The sequence below is a fragment of the Triturus cristatus genome, chromosome 9 (assembly GCF_964204655.1).
Source record: "Triturus cristatus chromosome 9, aTriCri1.1, whole genome shotgun sequence".
NCBI classification, from domain to species: domain Eukaryota; kingdom Metazoa; phylum Chordata; class Amphibia; order Caudata; family Salamandridae; genus Triturus; species Triturus cristatus.
Window position 1 is genome coordinate 1,017,210,937 of NC_140592.1, and position 16,690 is coordinate 1,017,227,626.

The 16,690-nt window shown below is 45.9% G+C and overlaps 1 protein-coding gene across 3 annotated transcripts in view; it reads right to left on the reverse strand.

Moving 5' to 3' along the window:
- GPATCH2L (G-patch domain containing 2 like) overlaps positions 1–16,690 on the reverse strand; it is a 376,403-nt gene that overhangs the window by 12,966 nt on the left and 346,747 nt on the right. For 2 of the 3 annotated variants that reach the window (XM_085626692.1, XM_085626693.1), the window contains exon 10: positions 6,894–9,700. In XM_085626692.1, the coding sequence (XP_085482818.1) occupies positions 9,507–9,700 (194 nt within the window). In that variant the 3' untranslated portion in view covers positions 6,894–9,506. Of the gene's footprint in view, positions 1–6,893; positions 9,701–16,690 lie in introns of those variants that run through there. The other variant, XR_014968871.1, reaches the window with a different exon arrangement.

Consider the following 16,690-nt stretch of genomic DNA (forward strand, 5'->3'; position numbering starts at 1 on the left):
CGAGAAATGACTGCAGTGTGCCACCAATGTGAACCGCGGGGCCAAAGTGAAAGTGACCGCGGGGGAAAAATGCTACCGCCGGCCACAGCTTGCAGTGCATGTGCACGAGTGGTGCGCGCGCAGCAGTAAGCACAATAGTTACTTACCTGTAATCTGTGGTTCTCCAGTATTGGTGTCTTTCATAGATTCACATGCCTGAATCACTCCCTGTCGTCGGAGTGGGAGTCCCACGGTACATAAAAAAGCAATAATTATGCATATAATAACTAAAAAACATTGGTAACCTGAAACCAGGAAGTAAAGTAGCCTAAACTACAAGGAAAAAACTTCCACACCTATGACTATCACAGTCATTATGTACAGTCCAAACTACAGCCAATCAGGCGACAGCACCCACCAGAATGTTCTCCTCAGAGGCTCAAGCTCTCAGATTTTCTCGCACAGGAGTGAACCAATACATAATAGCCTAAAAGCCTCTGAGGGGAGGTGGGCGGGTTGCATGTGAATCTATGAAAGACACCAATACTGGAGAACCACAGATTACAGGTAAGTAACTATTGTTCTTCTCCAGTATTTAGGGTGTCTTTCATAGATTCACATGCCTGAATCAGAGTAGATAGCAGTACGTAACATAATGCTCATAAAATGCAGTTTTTTCTATCATAGTCAATACTCATTATCAAAAGGTATAATTCTAGATAAATACGTGTGTGTTTCAACATATGCAGAATAATTTCAAGATATAGAAACAGTATGGAATAAGCGTCTTCTAGAAAAGCATAGTGGAGGAGGGAGAACAGAGGCTCACCTTATTTGAAAAGATTGCGGAGAACAGCTTGTCCCAATGATGCATCTGCATCGCTTGAGGCTTCCAAACAGTAGTGCCTGGTAAAAGTGTGTCTGTTGGACCATGTTGCCGCTCTACAGATCTGGTGAAGAGGCACACCGGCAAAAAGAGCTGTGGATGAAGAAATTGCTCTTGTAGAGTGCGCCCTTGGGGTTGCCTGCAATGGTCTTCCCGCTTGATCGTGGCATAAGCCAATTGCAGCAGAGATCCAACGAGCAATGGTTGGTTTTGAGACCGAATGTCCTTGGCGCGGTTTGCCATATGCCACAAACAGTTGGTCTGATTTGCGTATTGTTGCTGTCCGTTGCAAGTAGAACTTTAGACATCTTTTGATGTCAAGGGAATGCAAAGCCCTTTCCGCAGCTGTGAGCGGTTTTGGGAAAAAAGTCTTTAAAATTATAGGTTCATTAAGGTGGAAATCCACAGGGACTTTTGGCATGAACTTTGGGTTAGTGCGCAGCAATACAGATTTCGATGTACATTGCAGAAAAAGGTGGATGAATAGTGAACGCTTGGAGGTCACCAACTCTCCTTGTTGATGTTAGAGCCAATAACAAGGAAACTTTCCAACAAAGGAACTTTAAGTCCACCTTGTTATTAGGTTTGAATGGGTGTCGCATTAGTTGTGTAAGCACTATATTAAGGTGTCAAGAAGGAGGTGGACGTCGAATAGGGGGAGGGGGGGGGGGGGAACATCCGGAACAACCCCTTGAAGAATTGTTGAATGACTATTTGAATAAAGAGAGTTGACACCATCCTGCGGAAACCTTGAAATTGCCGCCAAGAACACTTTTAAAGTAGAATGGGAGAGGCCGGATCTTGCTAATTGAAGAAAGAATGGTAGAATTTGTTCTGGTCTTGCCGGAATAGGGTGGATATTGGCAGATTGACACCACATGCAAAACCTCTTCCATTTTAGTTTGTAAGTTTTAATCGTAGCAGGTGCTCTAGCATTAGCCAAAACCTCCTGACAGTCCGGAGTGATATCTAGGTGTGCGAATTCAAGGTGTTGAGGAGCCATGCCGCTAATCTCAGCGATGTTGGGTCCGGGTGACAGATTTGTCCGTTCTGGATGGACAGAAGGTTCGGAATTGGTCGAAACTGGATGGGCTCGCACTCCGAGAGGAGGAGAAGTTCCGTAAACCAGTACTGGCGAGGCCACCTGGGAGCAATGAGTATCATGCAGCAAGGTTGTTTCTTGATCTTGCGCAGAACTCGTAGAACCAACGGAATCGGTGGAAAAGTGTAGGCATATATCTGTGACCAATTCATCAAAAAGGCATTTCCGAGTGAGTCTTTGTGGGCAACCCAACTTGCAAAGCATGGGCATTTGCGGTTCTGGCTGGTTGCAAACAGGTCTAGATCAGGGTGCCCCCATTCTCGAAACACTCTGTTTAGGGATGGTTGATGTAGTTCCCACTCGTGATTTGATGTTGTGGACTTGCTGAGGGAATCCACCAGAACATTGGTAACTCCTGGGACACGAATTGCTGTGAGGCTGATTTTGTGACGAATGGCCCAGTCTCAAATCTCCTATGCTTGCTGAGAAGATAGGGCTTACTTTGTCCCGCCTTGTTTGTTCAAGTAATGCATACTTGTCATATTGTCCGTTCGTATTAGTACGGAGGTTCCTTTGATGATGGTTCAAAACTATTTTAGAGCCAAGAAAATGGCTCGTAACTCTAGAAGGTTGATATGCCACGCCTTTTGTTCTAAAGTCCACCTGCCGTTGACTGTCATCCCTTGAAGGTGCGCCCCCCATCCCTCGAGGAAAGCATCTGTGGTTATGGTGAAATCCGGCATTTCGACTAGAAATGCACATCCTTCTCTTAAGTTCTCCATCTTGCTCCGCCAATGAAAGGTTTCCCGCATCCGAAGAGTGATGCGAACGATGTCCTCGAACGATCCCGAAATCTGGAGCCATTGAAGGTTGAGTTCCTCCTGCAGTGGCCTCATTCTGTAACGGCAGTTGGGAATCAGAGGAATGCAAGAAGAAATCATTCCTAGGAAGGACTTGTATAAATGGACTGAAACGCACTCTTTTGACAGCAAGGAGCGTGCGAGATTACAGATTTTGATTTGTCTTTCTTTTGAGACAAAGGTGTGGGTCAGTTTTGTGTCCAGTGTTGCTCCTAGAAAGGTCTTTCTCTGTGATGGAGTCAGATGAGACTGTTCGAAATTTATGGAAAGACCCAGAGACTGGAAAAGTAGCAGACACTTCTGAACATGTTCGGTTGTTCTTTGGAAAGAATTCGCCTTGATAAGGCAGTCGTCTAAGTACAGGAAAATTTGAATGCCCTGCAGGCGAAGGTGTGTGGTCACTGGCGCTATGACCTTTGTAAATACCCGGGGTGCTAAACGGAGCCCAAATGGAAGGACTCTGAATTGAAAGTCTCTGCCAGCCACTCTGAACCGTAGAAATTTTCTGTGTCTGGGTAGGATCGGCACAAGAAAATAAGCGTCTTGAAGGTAGAAGGTGGCCATGTGAACCCCCGCCGAAAGCAATTGTAGAATTTTTTGAAGTGTTAACATTCAGAAGGATAGCTTCTTTAGGTATTTGTTGAGGGCGCGAAGGTCGAGAATAAGGCGCCATTCTCCCGACTTTTTTCGAATGAGGAAAAATCTCGAATAAAATCCTGTTCCTCTTTGTAACTGAGGGACTTTTTCGATTGCTCCCTTCCAAATCATCAGATTTATTTGGGAAAAAAGCTCCTTGAGATGAGCAGGAGGTGGTCCTCTGGGAGGGGAGTTTGGGGGAACCTTTGTGCACTCCACAGCATGGCCTCTGGCAACTATAGCCAAAACCAACTTGTCTGTAGTAATTCTGGACCAGTTCGAGTAAAAGTGGGATATTCTTCCTCCAATTCTTGAATGGGGCGACGGCAGAGACGGTGGCAGTTGGCTGACCTCATTGTTTTTTATTTGACTCCCGTCCACGAAAGGATTGCTTCCTTCTTGACTGCGAATATGAGTTACCTTGCTGTCCATAAGATTGCTGTCTGTAGTTTTGGAATCTTTGATTAGTTTGGGAGGTTTGATAAGAACGTTGTTGATTATACCCTCCCCTGTTGGAGAAGGATACACGTCCTTTGGCACCACGAAAAGATGACTTCCGAAACTGCAGGCTACCAAGAGACCTCGCCGTCTCTCCATCTTTTTTAATAGCCTAAAGGGCCTCATCAACATGTTGCCCGAATAGAGACTCTCCATCAAACGGCATATCGATAATTTTTGTTTGGACCTCTTGACGAATAGATGTTGACTTCAGCCACCCTGGTTTCCTCAATACTGCTGCACCCGCCAATTGTCTAAATCCAGTGGCTGCCACATCCACGGCTGCATCGATGATTTCAGCTGAGGTATATTCTCCCTCCTGTAGAATCTTCAAGACCTCGGACTTGGAAGGCTCCGACAGCATGTTAATGTAGGGGGAGATGTCGGACCACATTTGCCGATCGTATCTCCCTAATATGGCTAGGGAATTTGCAGCCCGAACCGTCGTCGCAGCCATCGTGGAAACCTTTTTTCCAATTGAATCCAAACGTCTGCCATCCCTGTCAGGTGGAGCTGATATAGGTGAAGAGGGGTTCCTGGCCCGTTTCTGCGCCACTTGGGCGATGACAGAGTCATCTTTAGGCTGGGCGATGAGGCATGCCGGTTAATCGCTTGGCGCCTTATATTTTTTGTCCAACCGAGGCAAGATTGCTGGAAGAGAATTTGGTGTCGCCATGATTTTAAAGCCTTTCTTCCAGATAAAATCTATTATTGGAATTGTCCTGATCTGCTTTCGCGGTTGGTCCTTAAAATCGTAAAGAAAGCAGTCATCTTTCTTTGCCTCCATAGGGATGAGAACTCTCTTTGTTGCCCTCTCCATAAAGAGATGAAAACTTCCGATATCCACCGGAGGAGAGTCCACGGGGGCTGGAGCGGACGGTGACGGAGTTTGGATTTGGTATTCGTCCCACTCCGACAGCACTGACTGGTCATCCACCTCTCCCTCTTCCCTGTCATCTGTTGTATTTGCATCATGGGAATGACGAGATGGCAGTGGAGAAGGTGGTCTGGGAGATTGGAAAGAGGTTATGGGAACCCTTGGCATAGGCGTGGATGGAAGAGACTCCGCCGATTCCGATGGAGGAAAGCGTCAATAATAGTCCTGCAAAATATTGTAAATTATTCAGCAATTCTAAAGGCATTTTTGCTGAGGGAACTGTGAGAGGAGGTGGAGCTTGAGGCTCAGTACCTGGTTCTTCCTCCGGGTCGTCATCCTGCTATTTAATAAATAGTTCTGATGGACTCCTTGCAGTGCGGTATCGGTCATCCTCTCCAGATTCGTCCTCCTCATCTTCCTCTTCAGAATCTAATAACTGTTCCGGCAGCTTAAATGGTGACAGGGCTTCCAATGAGGAGCCACGACGTTGTAGTAGAGAAGCCGCCGTCGAAGGCTGGGTGGATGAAACAGTAGCCGATGTTGCAGTCCAAACCTGTAAATCCGTACAGGAAGACAAGAGAGGCGTCTACGAGTGTGCCGTCGACGGGATAGTCGACGATGGTGGTGGCGGCAAAAGGATGTGCGTCGATGAGGAAGCGGTCTTCGACGACGAGGCAATTTTCGTCGACGAGATGTTAGCCGTCGATGAGGTGGCCGTCGATGAGGAAGTTTTCGTCGACGAGGTGGCAATCGACGCAGCAGTCGTTGACGAGATCTTCTTTGTCCTTACCGTCGACGGAGGGGTGACGAGACGTAATCTCCTTCGTCGGCGAGATGGGTCTAACAGTCACGGAGACCAGCGTCGACGGAGATGAAGCTGATGTCATAATCATCTTCGGTCTCGGAGACGAGAATGTAACCGCCGACGCAGATGTAGCGTCGACGACGATAATAGACGACGAAGGAGCCGTCGACAACGGCATTTTTTGCTGAGGGAAATTCCTTGTCAGGAAGTCTTTTAGATGCCAGAGACTTTCCTGTCTTTCTCGGGGGCGTAGCAGGCTTAGACTTGGAAGGTGGAGAAGCTTTTTTTTGAAGAAGAGGACGGCAAACCAGAACCTTTAGCAGGCTGAACCTTTCTCAACACCTTTGCCCCAGGAGATGAGTTTTCTTCAGCCATCCTCTTTCTGGAGGATACAGACGACCCAGAGGCTGCACTTTTCACCTCAGATAAAGGGTTATCCTTGTCCTTAATCTTCTATAGCCACAGAAGTAGGCGCCTTTCCCTATCCCTGAGGGTTTTCTGAGGGAATGTCCTGCAGATCTTACAATCCCTCACCTCATGTTCCGGATAGAGGTAGTAGATACACTTCTTGTGAGGATCTTCAGAGAATAGCCGGAGCTTCCCACAAGATTCACAAGGCCTAAAGAGAGACCTCTTAGAAGTTGACATTATGAAGTAAGCAAAAAAACAGAAAAAACTGAAGTACTAAGCAGAGCTCAGGGAGACTCCCTTCACACGACATGCGGTAGAAAATCTGAGAGCCTGAGCCTCTGAGGAGAACATTCTGGTGGGTGCTGTCGCCTGATTGGCTGCAGTTTGGACTGTACATAATGACTGTGATAGTCATAGGTGTGGAAGTTTTGTCCTTGTAGCTTAGGATACTTTACTTCCTGGTTTCAGGTTACCAAGGTTTTTTAGTTATTATATGCATAATTATTGCTTTTTTATGTACCGTGGGACTTCCACTCCGACGACGGGGAGTGATTCAGGCATGTGAATCTATGAAAGACACCCTAAATACTGGAGAATCACGCCATATTGCGCCTCTGCTCAAGCGCGCGCCCGCACACATGCACTGCAAGCTGTGGTCGGCAGTAGCATTTTTTGAAGCCCTTACTTAAAGTCTCGCAAGACCAGCGCAAGCGCTGGGTCAGGCGAGACCTAAAAAGGAGGAAGAGTCAGTGAGCCCATGTCTACAGGGGACTCAAACGCACCTCTTTTTCTGAAGTGGCATAAGACACCATTGGGGCCAGGAGCCCTCCTCTTGGCATGCCCTACTTGTGTCATTTCTTCTGAGTACAGATTCGTTAAAGACTACACCCCAAAATGAAAGCAGAAGCACATCATGTTTAATCAAATTCTCAATGGGAAAAGCTAAAACTACTAGCTTCAAAAATTCCAAGTAATAATACCCACTCACACTATCTTGATTCGGTCATAAAATCTAGTGGTCTGTGTGGCCAAACACAAAATTGCTGTAATTTGAATAAGGCTGAACTAATGAACAAGACTGAGGGGCCCAATCGGTGTGCGGGCAAAACCCATTAAGCAATGTACAAATCGGAGTGCACAAGCACTTCAACTACAATATGAGGCAATGCAAAAGGCAGTGGAAACCAGCAACTGGATGACATGTCTCAAAATATTAAAAAAACAAATATTCTATATTATAAGTACAACTGCTTCTCCTGGTTGTCAGTGTGAACACGTAGCATTCTGAGACTATACTGACAAGTATTAATTTTCAGAAGGTGCACTACAAGGAGTAAAGCTCCACAACAGCTTTATCGTGCTAGTTTACAGACTGGATGAAGCAGAGAGGTCAGGGGGGCTATCAACATCACAGTCCCTGCAAGATACATTTTTAGCTACCCACTTATACTGTTGGGCTCTCCATGGACTTGGGAAGAGTACTGGGTGCTGTGAAGTGGTAGTTACTGCTCAGGTGGAAGATCCAAGATGCAAAAGGCCTGTATGTCCCGGAAAGAAAACCTCATTCAGCCAGCGATGCCATTGTTACTATAAAAGTCTGAAATGGGAATGCATCATAAGGTCTACCAAATAGAATTAGAATGCTAGTGGTAAGAGCTGCACCAACAATTCGGTCTTTCCTCTTTTGGAGTTTGTCGGGGAGTAGTAAGTCGACAGTAACCTTTGTAATCACCATGGAGTTGCGATTTGCAAGGGCAATACTGTTTCATACCAATGCACCACAATTCCTGAATGATCACTTCAATGACTGAACAAACAAAACTCTGCCATTTTAGAGGTATATGTTCCTTCAGGGTAACCTGTATGGGAAAGGTGTTCACAGGCTCACAGATACTTTGAGGAGATGCAAAAAATGAGGCAACACCCTATCAGAAAGGAAGAAGTCACAGACAGGTACGCTATATTGAAGCCAATCTGGAGGAGTGTAGAGGTCATTCGACACCTTTGATATAACCATGATATAGTCAGTAAACATTCAATGCAGTTGATACTACTGATATTGACATTACAACATCATTCCCAAAAAGGTGATGACTCAAATGAAAAGTTGATGATTTCACTGACATGATGCCAATGAAAATAGCACTCAACTTCCCAAAAGTTACATACTGAAGCAATGACAGCTATACAGAAGCAGTGATAGAACAGATTATATCATTCTTGAAGCTGTGATTTTGCTGCTCAAGCAGTGGCAGCATAACTGCACCACTGAGTATTGCTGCTATGATCTGAGAGCAGCAGCAATCACAGCAATGAAGAAGCCAGGATTATATTGCAGCAGTGGCGGCGATACGGAAGCCAAGATTCCATTACATTTCATAGGCGGTGACATCAATACTGAAGCGCTGGTCCCATTAAAGCTGCAGTGAAAGGAATACTGATGCAGAGTTTCCATTGAAGCAGCAGTGATAACAATGATAAAGCGGTCATTCTATTGCTAGGTCTGTAACCTCAAGCAGTCACAGCAATGTTAAATCAAAAAACAGCAAGAACAAAGCCTTAATTCTATTACAGAAACATCGAGAGCAACATCAACGCCATGATCCCACTGCAGAAGCGGCGATAGCAATACTGAAGCTGAGTTTCCATTGCAGGAGCAGCAACATAGATACTGAAGCTAAGGTCACACGGAAGAAGCACTAACAGCAACAACGAAGGCATTATCTTATTGCTGAAGCAGACAGCAGCATGGAAGCCGTAACTGCATTGAAAAAGAAGGGACAGCAACGATGAGGCCAGGATTCCAATGAAAAAGCAGTGGTTACACTATTTATCCCCCAATTCCACTGCTGAAGCAGGCAGCAGTACTAAAGCCAAACCCTGATTTCACTGCTCAAGCAGTGACAGCAATACTGAAGGAGTGAGTCAAACATTGAAGCAGTTAAAGCAATACTAAAGGCATGATTGCGTTTTTGAAGCAGCGAGACTTGCTGAAGCTGTGCTTCCACAGGGGAAGAAGTCACGATTCCATTCCTGAAGCACTGACCGCAATACTGAAGCCATGATCTCATTTCTAAATTTCACGAACCCAGGATATATTGGACATATTCAACTGGAGCAGCAACTTCTTTCTCAATTAAACGATAGTCAAGAGATGTTACAAAAGACACAGCAATGCTCCACTGCCATTGAGGTGACGGTGCAGTCAGTGCATTGACTACACCATGGCAGACTGACTGAAGAGGTGAGGTCATCCTTAGGATCATGCTACCATCTCCACCTCAGTGGCGCTATCAGTAATATTATTGATTCTAGGCATGACTGTGATCCCTTGGCCGGCATGGGTGGCTCATGATTTGGTTCTCAGTGTGAGGGGATGATCCGGAAAATGCATGCACCAACATGCACCACGCTTGGAGCGCTAAAAAAGTGGTGGCCATCCACCACAAAAAACAACACAGTGAGATCCTTGAAAATGAAGAGGAGACATGATGCTCGGTTGTCCTCACTGCTCATGCCTCGCTGCCCCTCTGGCTGGGCCCTTGTCCTTTCTCCTGGGGCATCTTAAAGAAGTGTGGCATGGTGCCAGAGGGAGGCTTCCCAGCTGCCCCTGGGATTTGTCTGCTTGGTGTCTCTGGGTGTAGAGTCCTTGGAGCTGTGGTTCCTGGTTGCATCTGGTCAAGGCAGGCCATCTGCGGCAATAAACCTGTAGGGACAAGAAATAAGAGAAGAGCACTTAAAACTGCAAAACTGTAAAATGAAGACCAAGTAGAGACAGATTGACCTGTAGAAGTGGGTACAAGAGTAAATACAGACAGACCTGTGTGCACAGCAAACTGCATATAGAGCTGCGAAGAAAGAAACTGCGAATATGGTTGTCCTGAGAACTATACAGAGCAAATAGTGTACAGGCTAAACTATGTGCAAAGCACTGCGTAGCGAGACTTGCATAGTGCTTCTTAGAGAACTGTGCATAAAGACACATGGCCATAAAAAGCTGACTTACAATGGAAAACTGTGTACAAAGAGCCATTCCTAAAAAGGAGAGCAGAGAGAAGATAAAAGTCAAGAAGCAAAGTGGAGAGAACAATTTAGAAAGTCACATACATAACAACTGTGGTGATGGCGGGGAAGAAGACAGACTGCTGTTCACGGAGATTGGTCTAGCAACTGCTTAAATACATTGCAAGATCATAATATGTGATTTGAGGTTCAAACGTGCTAAGTGCACTGCCTCTATGCTCTCAGGCGTTACAACAAACAAATGATGGACGGAATGCGGACAATGCAGACATTCTCCCCCAGTCAAGAGATCTGGGTTAAATCCATGGTTCTTTTGCCCACTACACCACCCCAGTTTAGACATGGCCATATGCAAATCAGTCTTGACCCTGTGCCTCATGGGAACAGTCCAGCCCGAACTGCCAAGCCATGTCTTCCCTGGACCGGAATCAAGCATCCTAGGACCGGTTTCTGGCTATCAGCCGTCATCAGCCAGGATAGCTTGACTCCAGTGGCGTAGTGAGCACGGGTCCCACGTCTGAGAATACCCATCCCACTTAGGGCGAAAAGCGTTACAACAAACAAATGATGGACGGAATGCTGACAATGCAGACATTCTCCCCCAGTCAAGAGATCTGGGTTAAATCCATTGTTCTTTTGCCCACTACACCACCCCAGTTTATACATGGCCATATGCAAATCAGTCTTGACCCTGTGCCTCATGGGAACAGTCCAGCCCGAACTGCCAAGCCATGTCTTCCCTGGACCGGAATCAAGCATCCTAGGACCGTTTCTGGCTATCAGCCGTCATCAGCCAGGATAGCTTGACTCCAGTGGCGTAGTGAGCACGGGTCCCACGTCTGGGACCCGTGCTGGGTTCAAACTGGAATGGCATGGTGAGCAAAAAAACGATGGATTTAGGCCCAGATCTCTGTACTGGGGTGAATGTATGACATTGTTCTGCATTCTGTCCATCAATTGTTGTTTTTGCATTTGTCACCCCGAGTGGGAAGGGTATGCTCAGACGTGAGTCCCGTGCTCTCCATGCCACTGGAATCAAGCTATCCTGGCTGACGAGGGCTGAAAGCCCGAAACCGGTCCTAGGATGCTTGTTTCCAGTCCAGGGAGGACCTGGCTTGGCAGTTCGGGCTGGACTGTTCCCATGGGGCACAGGGTCAAGACTGATTTGCATATGGCTGGGTTCAAACTGGAATGGCATGGTGAGCAAAAAAACGATGGATTTAGGCCCAGATCTCTGTACTGGGGTGAATGTATGACATTGTTCTGCATTCTGTCCATCAATTGTTGTTTTTGCATCTATGCTCTCAGGCGGCATAGAGAGCAGATAGCACTGTCCAATGTTTCCTGCACTGGTTTTTTCTCCGAGTTATATAAAATAATGCAATGTATGATTAATTGTACACATTATTTACTAAATCTCAAGGCAATATTTTAGCAAAGAGCAAGGTAACAGTGACTGTAGAAAGGGGTAAAAAGCTTTGATTATTTTATTATTCCTTGCCTCAATACCCCTTTGCCTGAATTTGATACATCGTCATTACTGTTTGTTACAACACCCCTCTGAAACACTTTTCTCGAGCGACCCCTTGAAAATGAAAAATCTAAGTCAAGCAAAGCAGAAATGCAACTGCTCAAGGGACCTAAAAAATGCTAGGATCCCTTCTTATAAATAATCGAATGATCATCTATTATTGACCGGGAAATAAAGAAGAACCTGGCACTTTATCTGATCACCTCCCTTCCACTTCCTCCTAAAAGTTTGCGAGTGGTGGTTCATTAAAGAACGGTGGCAGGCCCATGCTACTTGTAAAGCACAACAAGACTTGTTATTATAATGAAAACTATAGCCATCCCATAAACAATACGATAAAAACTTGCCCTTGGAAACAAAAAGATGGACATACAAATTGTCAAATTCAAAAACAATGCTGGTTTTATAATGTGCTAGAATGGAATAAGTCCATTTATTTATTTCAAAACTATCCAATCTAGTCTGGCCTAATTCATTATTACTAAACAGGTGGCTGAAAGACAGGATAACAGCCTGGATACCTGAAGGTTACTAACTGAAATATTGTATAATATGGCAGGTGGCAGGTATAAGACTGCATATTCAACCAGGTAGTCAAAAAGGAAGCCGACTGATCATCAGGCATGGATTCATGTCCTGAGACACCCCCTTCCCACTATCACCAGGACTAAGTAACCTTTCCCCAACTCATCGACACTAGAGACGCAACTACAGACAACAATGCTATTGGGGCCAAACGGACTCCATGACAAACCTGCGGCAGTAAAAGGAACTCGGGGAAGAAAGAGTTCACTAAAAAATAAAAAGTCTTGTTCTTTTATGAACCAGACTCGCCCGAAACGTCTTCCAACACCACAGGTATCTATGAGCTATTTGACAATGCAGTTTAAAGTGTCATGTGTGTTTTGTCGGACATGAAGTTATTAAGCTGAGAAAAGACTGATGGTCATTCATGAAACCAGTTGAGGAGCACATTTGCTCAACCATGGGTTGGGCAACGAAGGTCTCATGCTATAAGAACACGGGTGACCTTCAAGTCACTAGAGGAACTGTCCTCTCAGGTAAACTAGAACCAATTATGTCTCAACCCGGATTGTTTTATTTACAAGAGTACTCACTTCACATTGTGCAGTCACTCTTACTCCATAATCTTTGCCCCGGAGTGCAAATTGGAGATGGTGGATTTAGCAGACAGGATCAAAAGGTTAGTTTCTAAAGCATGTTTATTATATCTAAAATTGGTTTAGGCCTTAAAAGATGTGTCTTAAAGTGACTTTATGTATGCATCTAGTTGCACAAACAGGAGGCCAGGACTCCTTGCAGAGTCTGTATTTCATGCAGGGATCTCTAGGTAATAATGAGTGACCTAATTCTCGAATTATTTCCTGGTCTAGACTACATCCATCTTTTACGAAATTTTAAACTATATGGATTGTGAGGGGAACCTAGGTTTCAGATGAGATTCACAGGTGAGGACTGAAGTCATTATTTTCTGTTTTCAATGGATGGAACGGCGCGTAATTCAGTCTTCTTCACTGTAAGCTGTGAACTTTTAGAGGAATTCATTGTTAATGTTACTTGGAAAATGAATGATGTACTTGCATGTTTTTCTGTTTGCAGTTTCTGGCATGCAGGAAGCGTATGAATGTGGCTCGTGTGAATGTTAACCACAGATTTGTTTTATTTGTTTATGTGGATTTCTAAAATGCATGTTGAAGTATGCCCACTATGTACTATTATTATAAAGGTTTCACTCAAATTACTGCATGAATTGTGTGTAATTTTCTAAAATGAAAAATAATTTGAACCCGAGATGTAGTGATGGGAGAAATAATTAGTTGAATATATTTTTCTTTTGTACAAAACATTAGAGGGAGATGGCGGAAAGAAATGTCATTCAGTCCAGGTGAAGAAGTTTATCTGAAATAAGAGTGCATTTGCGTTTGTGGTGCTATCCATCATTTCTCACACAGGCTCGCTTCGCCCATCTCCAGCTGAGGACTGGACCGCGGTTCTACAGCCCAGCCTAAGTTTTTTTCTGCGATGAAAAGAAGTGTTAAGACAGCGGCAGGCTGCGCTATTGGCGGATGCTGCGTCTCCTAATGGTTAATTCATACATTGAATACATACATACACTTGCCGGGAGCGTCTGTCGAGATGTTCAGATAGTGCATATATTGCCATGGTATAATGATGGAGGGCTGATACATATGCATGCAGTGGGGGACACAGATAGCATCATCCGCCACTGGACACCATCCAGAGCTCTACATGGGCTCTCCAACGGATTCTCCATTCATCTGAAAGTCACTTCTAGGCGATGGCTAGAGAGGATAAAAGAAAGCGCCTTCGCTGCTGGGACATCACAGCACGGCAGATATCAGCCAGAAACAGGCATCGCTAGCGCTACGTCTCAAGGGCAGAGACTGCACCGGATCAGAGGCCCTGGAATAGCTGTCATCCCCAGCTCTGCAGGGGCTGAGGGGGAAGAGCACAAGGGCAAGGACATGGCCACACCTAGGGCAGAGGAAATCTTGACACGGGCACGTGGATACATGACATCGATCACCGCCACTGTCCGACATGTCCTCAACCGGAGAAAGAAGTAAAGTATAAAAAGGTACAAAAACATTTTCTGACCTTCAGGACTCAACACTCCTCATTTGTCTGCCAGTGGCGCCTGGCATCTACTGCTAACCAGCATATGAACAGTGCCCTCATTGGTGCGAGCGGCCTCTCTCGGTGCTCCCAAGGGCACTGGATGCTTGCACGTGCTCTCAACCTAGCTAAGTGCCGTAGCAAGGGGGAGCGGTCCGCCCCGGGCGACACGAGTTGGAGGCAGTGGCCTCCACCTCCCCACTCTGACCTGCGGCAACGGCAGCACTATATCCCGCTCTTACACACAGCCGCGGTATGAATCGCCAGCACCCTCGACCCGCTCTTACATACGACTGCAGGGACCGTCATGGGCGGTAACTAGTCTAGCTAAGCCACTGACCTAGCTATCTTAAGACAGCTGGGATGAGAGCTTTAAAGTGTGCATGTCTGGCTGGCCGTCGCAAGACGGCTGGCCAAAAAGACATGCGCACTTTGAACAAGTGCAAAGGCAGCCCTCTGCCCACCACTCCTCCCTGCTGTCACTCAGCAGGCCCATGCCCCGTCCCGACGATGGTTCAGGACAGTACGAAGAAAAATAAAATGGCAAGAATTACCATTTTATTTTTCATCTCTGGGTTTTGAGGGGCACGTAAGTGGGGCAACGCTCCTCAGCTCCATTGGAGGGGCCGCCCGTGTGGTCTGTGCTACCGTGCAGAAACGCTGTTGTCAATACTTGTCAATCAAATGAAGCCGGTGTCAGTGGAAGCCACGGTAATGAGGAAACCACATTACAAATAGTCAAGTTTGTTAAACTCTCGTATAACTGTCTTTCAACTCAGTCTCCCAGCAAAAAACATTCAAGAAAATCTCCAATTTTAAATTTTATTTACCCTATGGCTATCACAAAAGTACTCGCTGCGGTGGAGTACAGGTTACAGGTTCCGTTGCAGCAGCGACTCCTCCGCTAAGCAGAGGCATACGAAAAATAAAATTATCTAAATGCAGATCATTTTATTTTTCGTCCTGTGGCTGAGTCTTGGGGGTGGGGCACAGCACTGCAGCATGGGAGGAGGAGTGGTGGGCCCTACTGTTAGTGCGCATGACGGTTTGGGCTGACATCTCAGGCAGGCCAAACCATGTGCACAGACCTATCTCCAATCCAGCTGTGTTGCTGGGTGGTGAGATCAACAGACACAGGCTCCCAGCTCCTGATGAAATGCAAAACCAGTGCGCTCCGCCCAATCCCGACGCTGCCCTCATGGTGAGAGCAGCATTGGGATTGGCCGCATAGGAAGCTTCTGACTGTGCCCAGAGGAGAAGAAGACCGGCAAGCTGAAGACAAGCAGGTACGTTTTTAAAAATTATTATCTCTGCCCCCCACACATTTCCCTGACGCCAGCCTCCACTGTTGCGTTATCCTTGTGTGCCAAACTCAGAGTTCATGCCAACAATCAGTAACAGTAACAGAGTGTTAACAGAAAATGAACCCAGAACAAGTTCTAACCAAACATTTTTTTAACCCTAAAAGTAAGTTCATTTTAACGTACATTTTAAAATCATCACTTATATTCTAGCTCCAATGCTACAGTTTAAAGTGTTCCATTTTCATAGTCGTAAACCATACCACAACTCCACACCGGTTTTCTGTTCTTGCCTCGCCGACTACGGGCCACAATGTTACTACCATTGTCCACACAGGACGGTGCAAATAGTGTCTGCCTGGGAACTTTGAAGTGTCAAATACACCACCTGGGCCCCGATTACGAGGGCCTCGGAGTAAGAGGCGCTATTTATCATATCCATTTATTACTGATACTCAGAGGTTCGACTTTTAAACACATCGTATCGGTTATGATTTTTCCCCATTGCCAGTGGGAATAAAGCTTTCTGCACCAAAATCTGCATGTGCTGGTATTTATCGAGCCTCTTCATCCGAGAGGGGTCGGAAAACTCCAACCCCCGGTGACTATGAAACCCTTGTAAACAGGATTTTGGGCGGGGGCAGCAATTTAGCCAGGGACTCCTAGTCGAGGGCCTAGAGAGAGTTCTAAACACAGTCCCCATACTCATGTCAAATCACAGTTCACTTACCTGACGCCAGATCCATGCATTAATTTCCATTACCGAACACTCTACACAATTGGGCCCTGCCATTAATGATAGATAAGAACAAGTTACTTACCTTCGGTAACGCTTTTTCTGGTGGATACAGTATCTGCTTGTGGATTCCTCACCTTGTGAATATCCCCTGCGCCAGTATTCCACGGAACTTTTCTTTCCCAGCACTCCACGTCGACGTGGGCGACGTCACAATGCATCGGCTCCGCACGCGACTCCGTACGACGTCACCGGAGCCATAAGAAGCCCACGTCGGCGTGATGACGTCAGTTCCACCCATTTTTTCCGTGCCTTCGAGGCGAACAGGTGAACCAACGACAACTCCAAGTATACACAGTATATAGAATACCAATACATATACATAGCATACAAAACAAAAGAATGCTAATCAAACAAGCATTTCCTACAAATGTACCAGAAAGTATA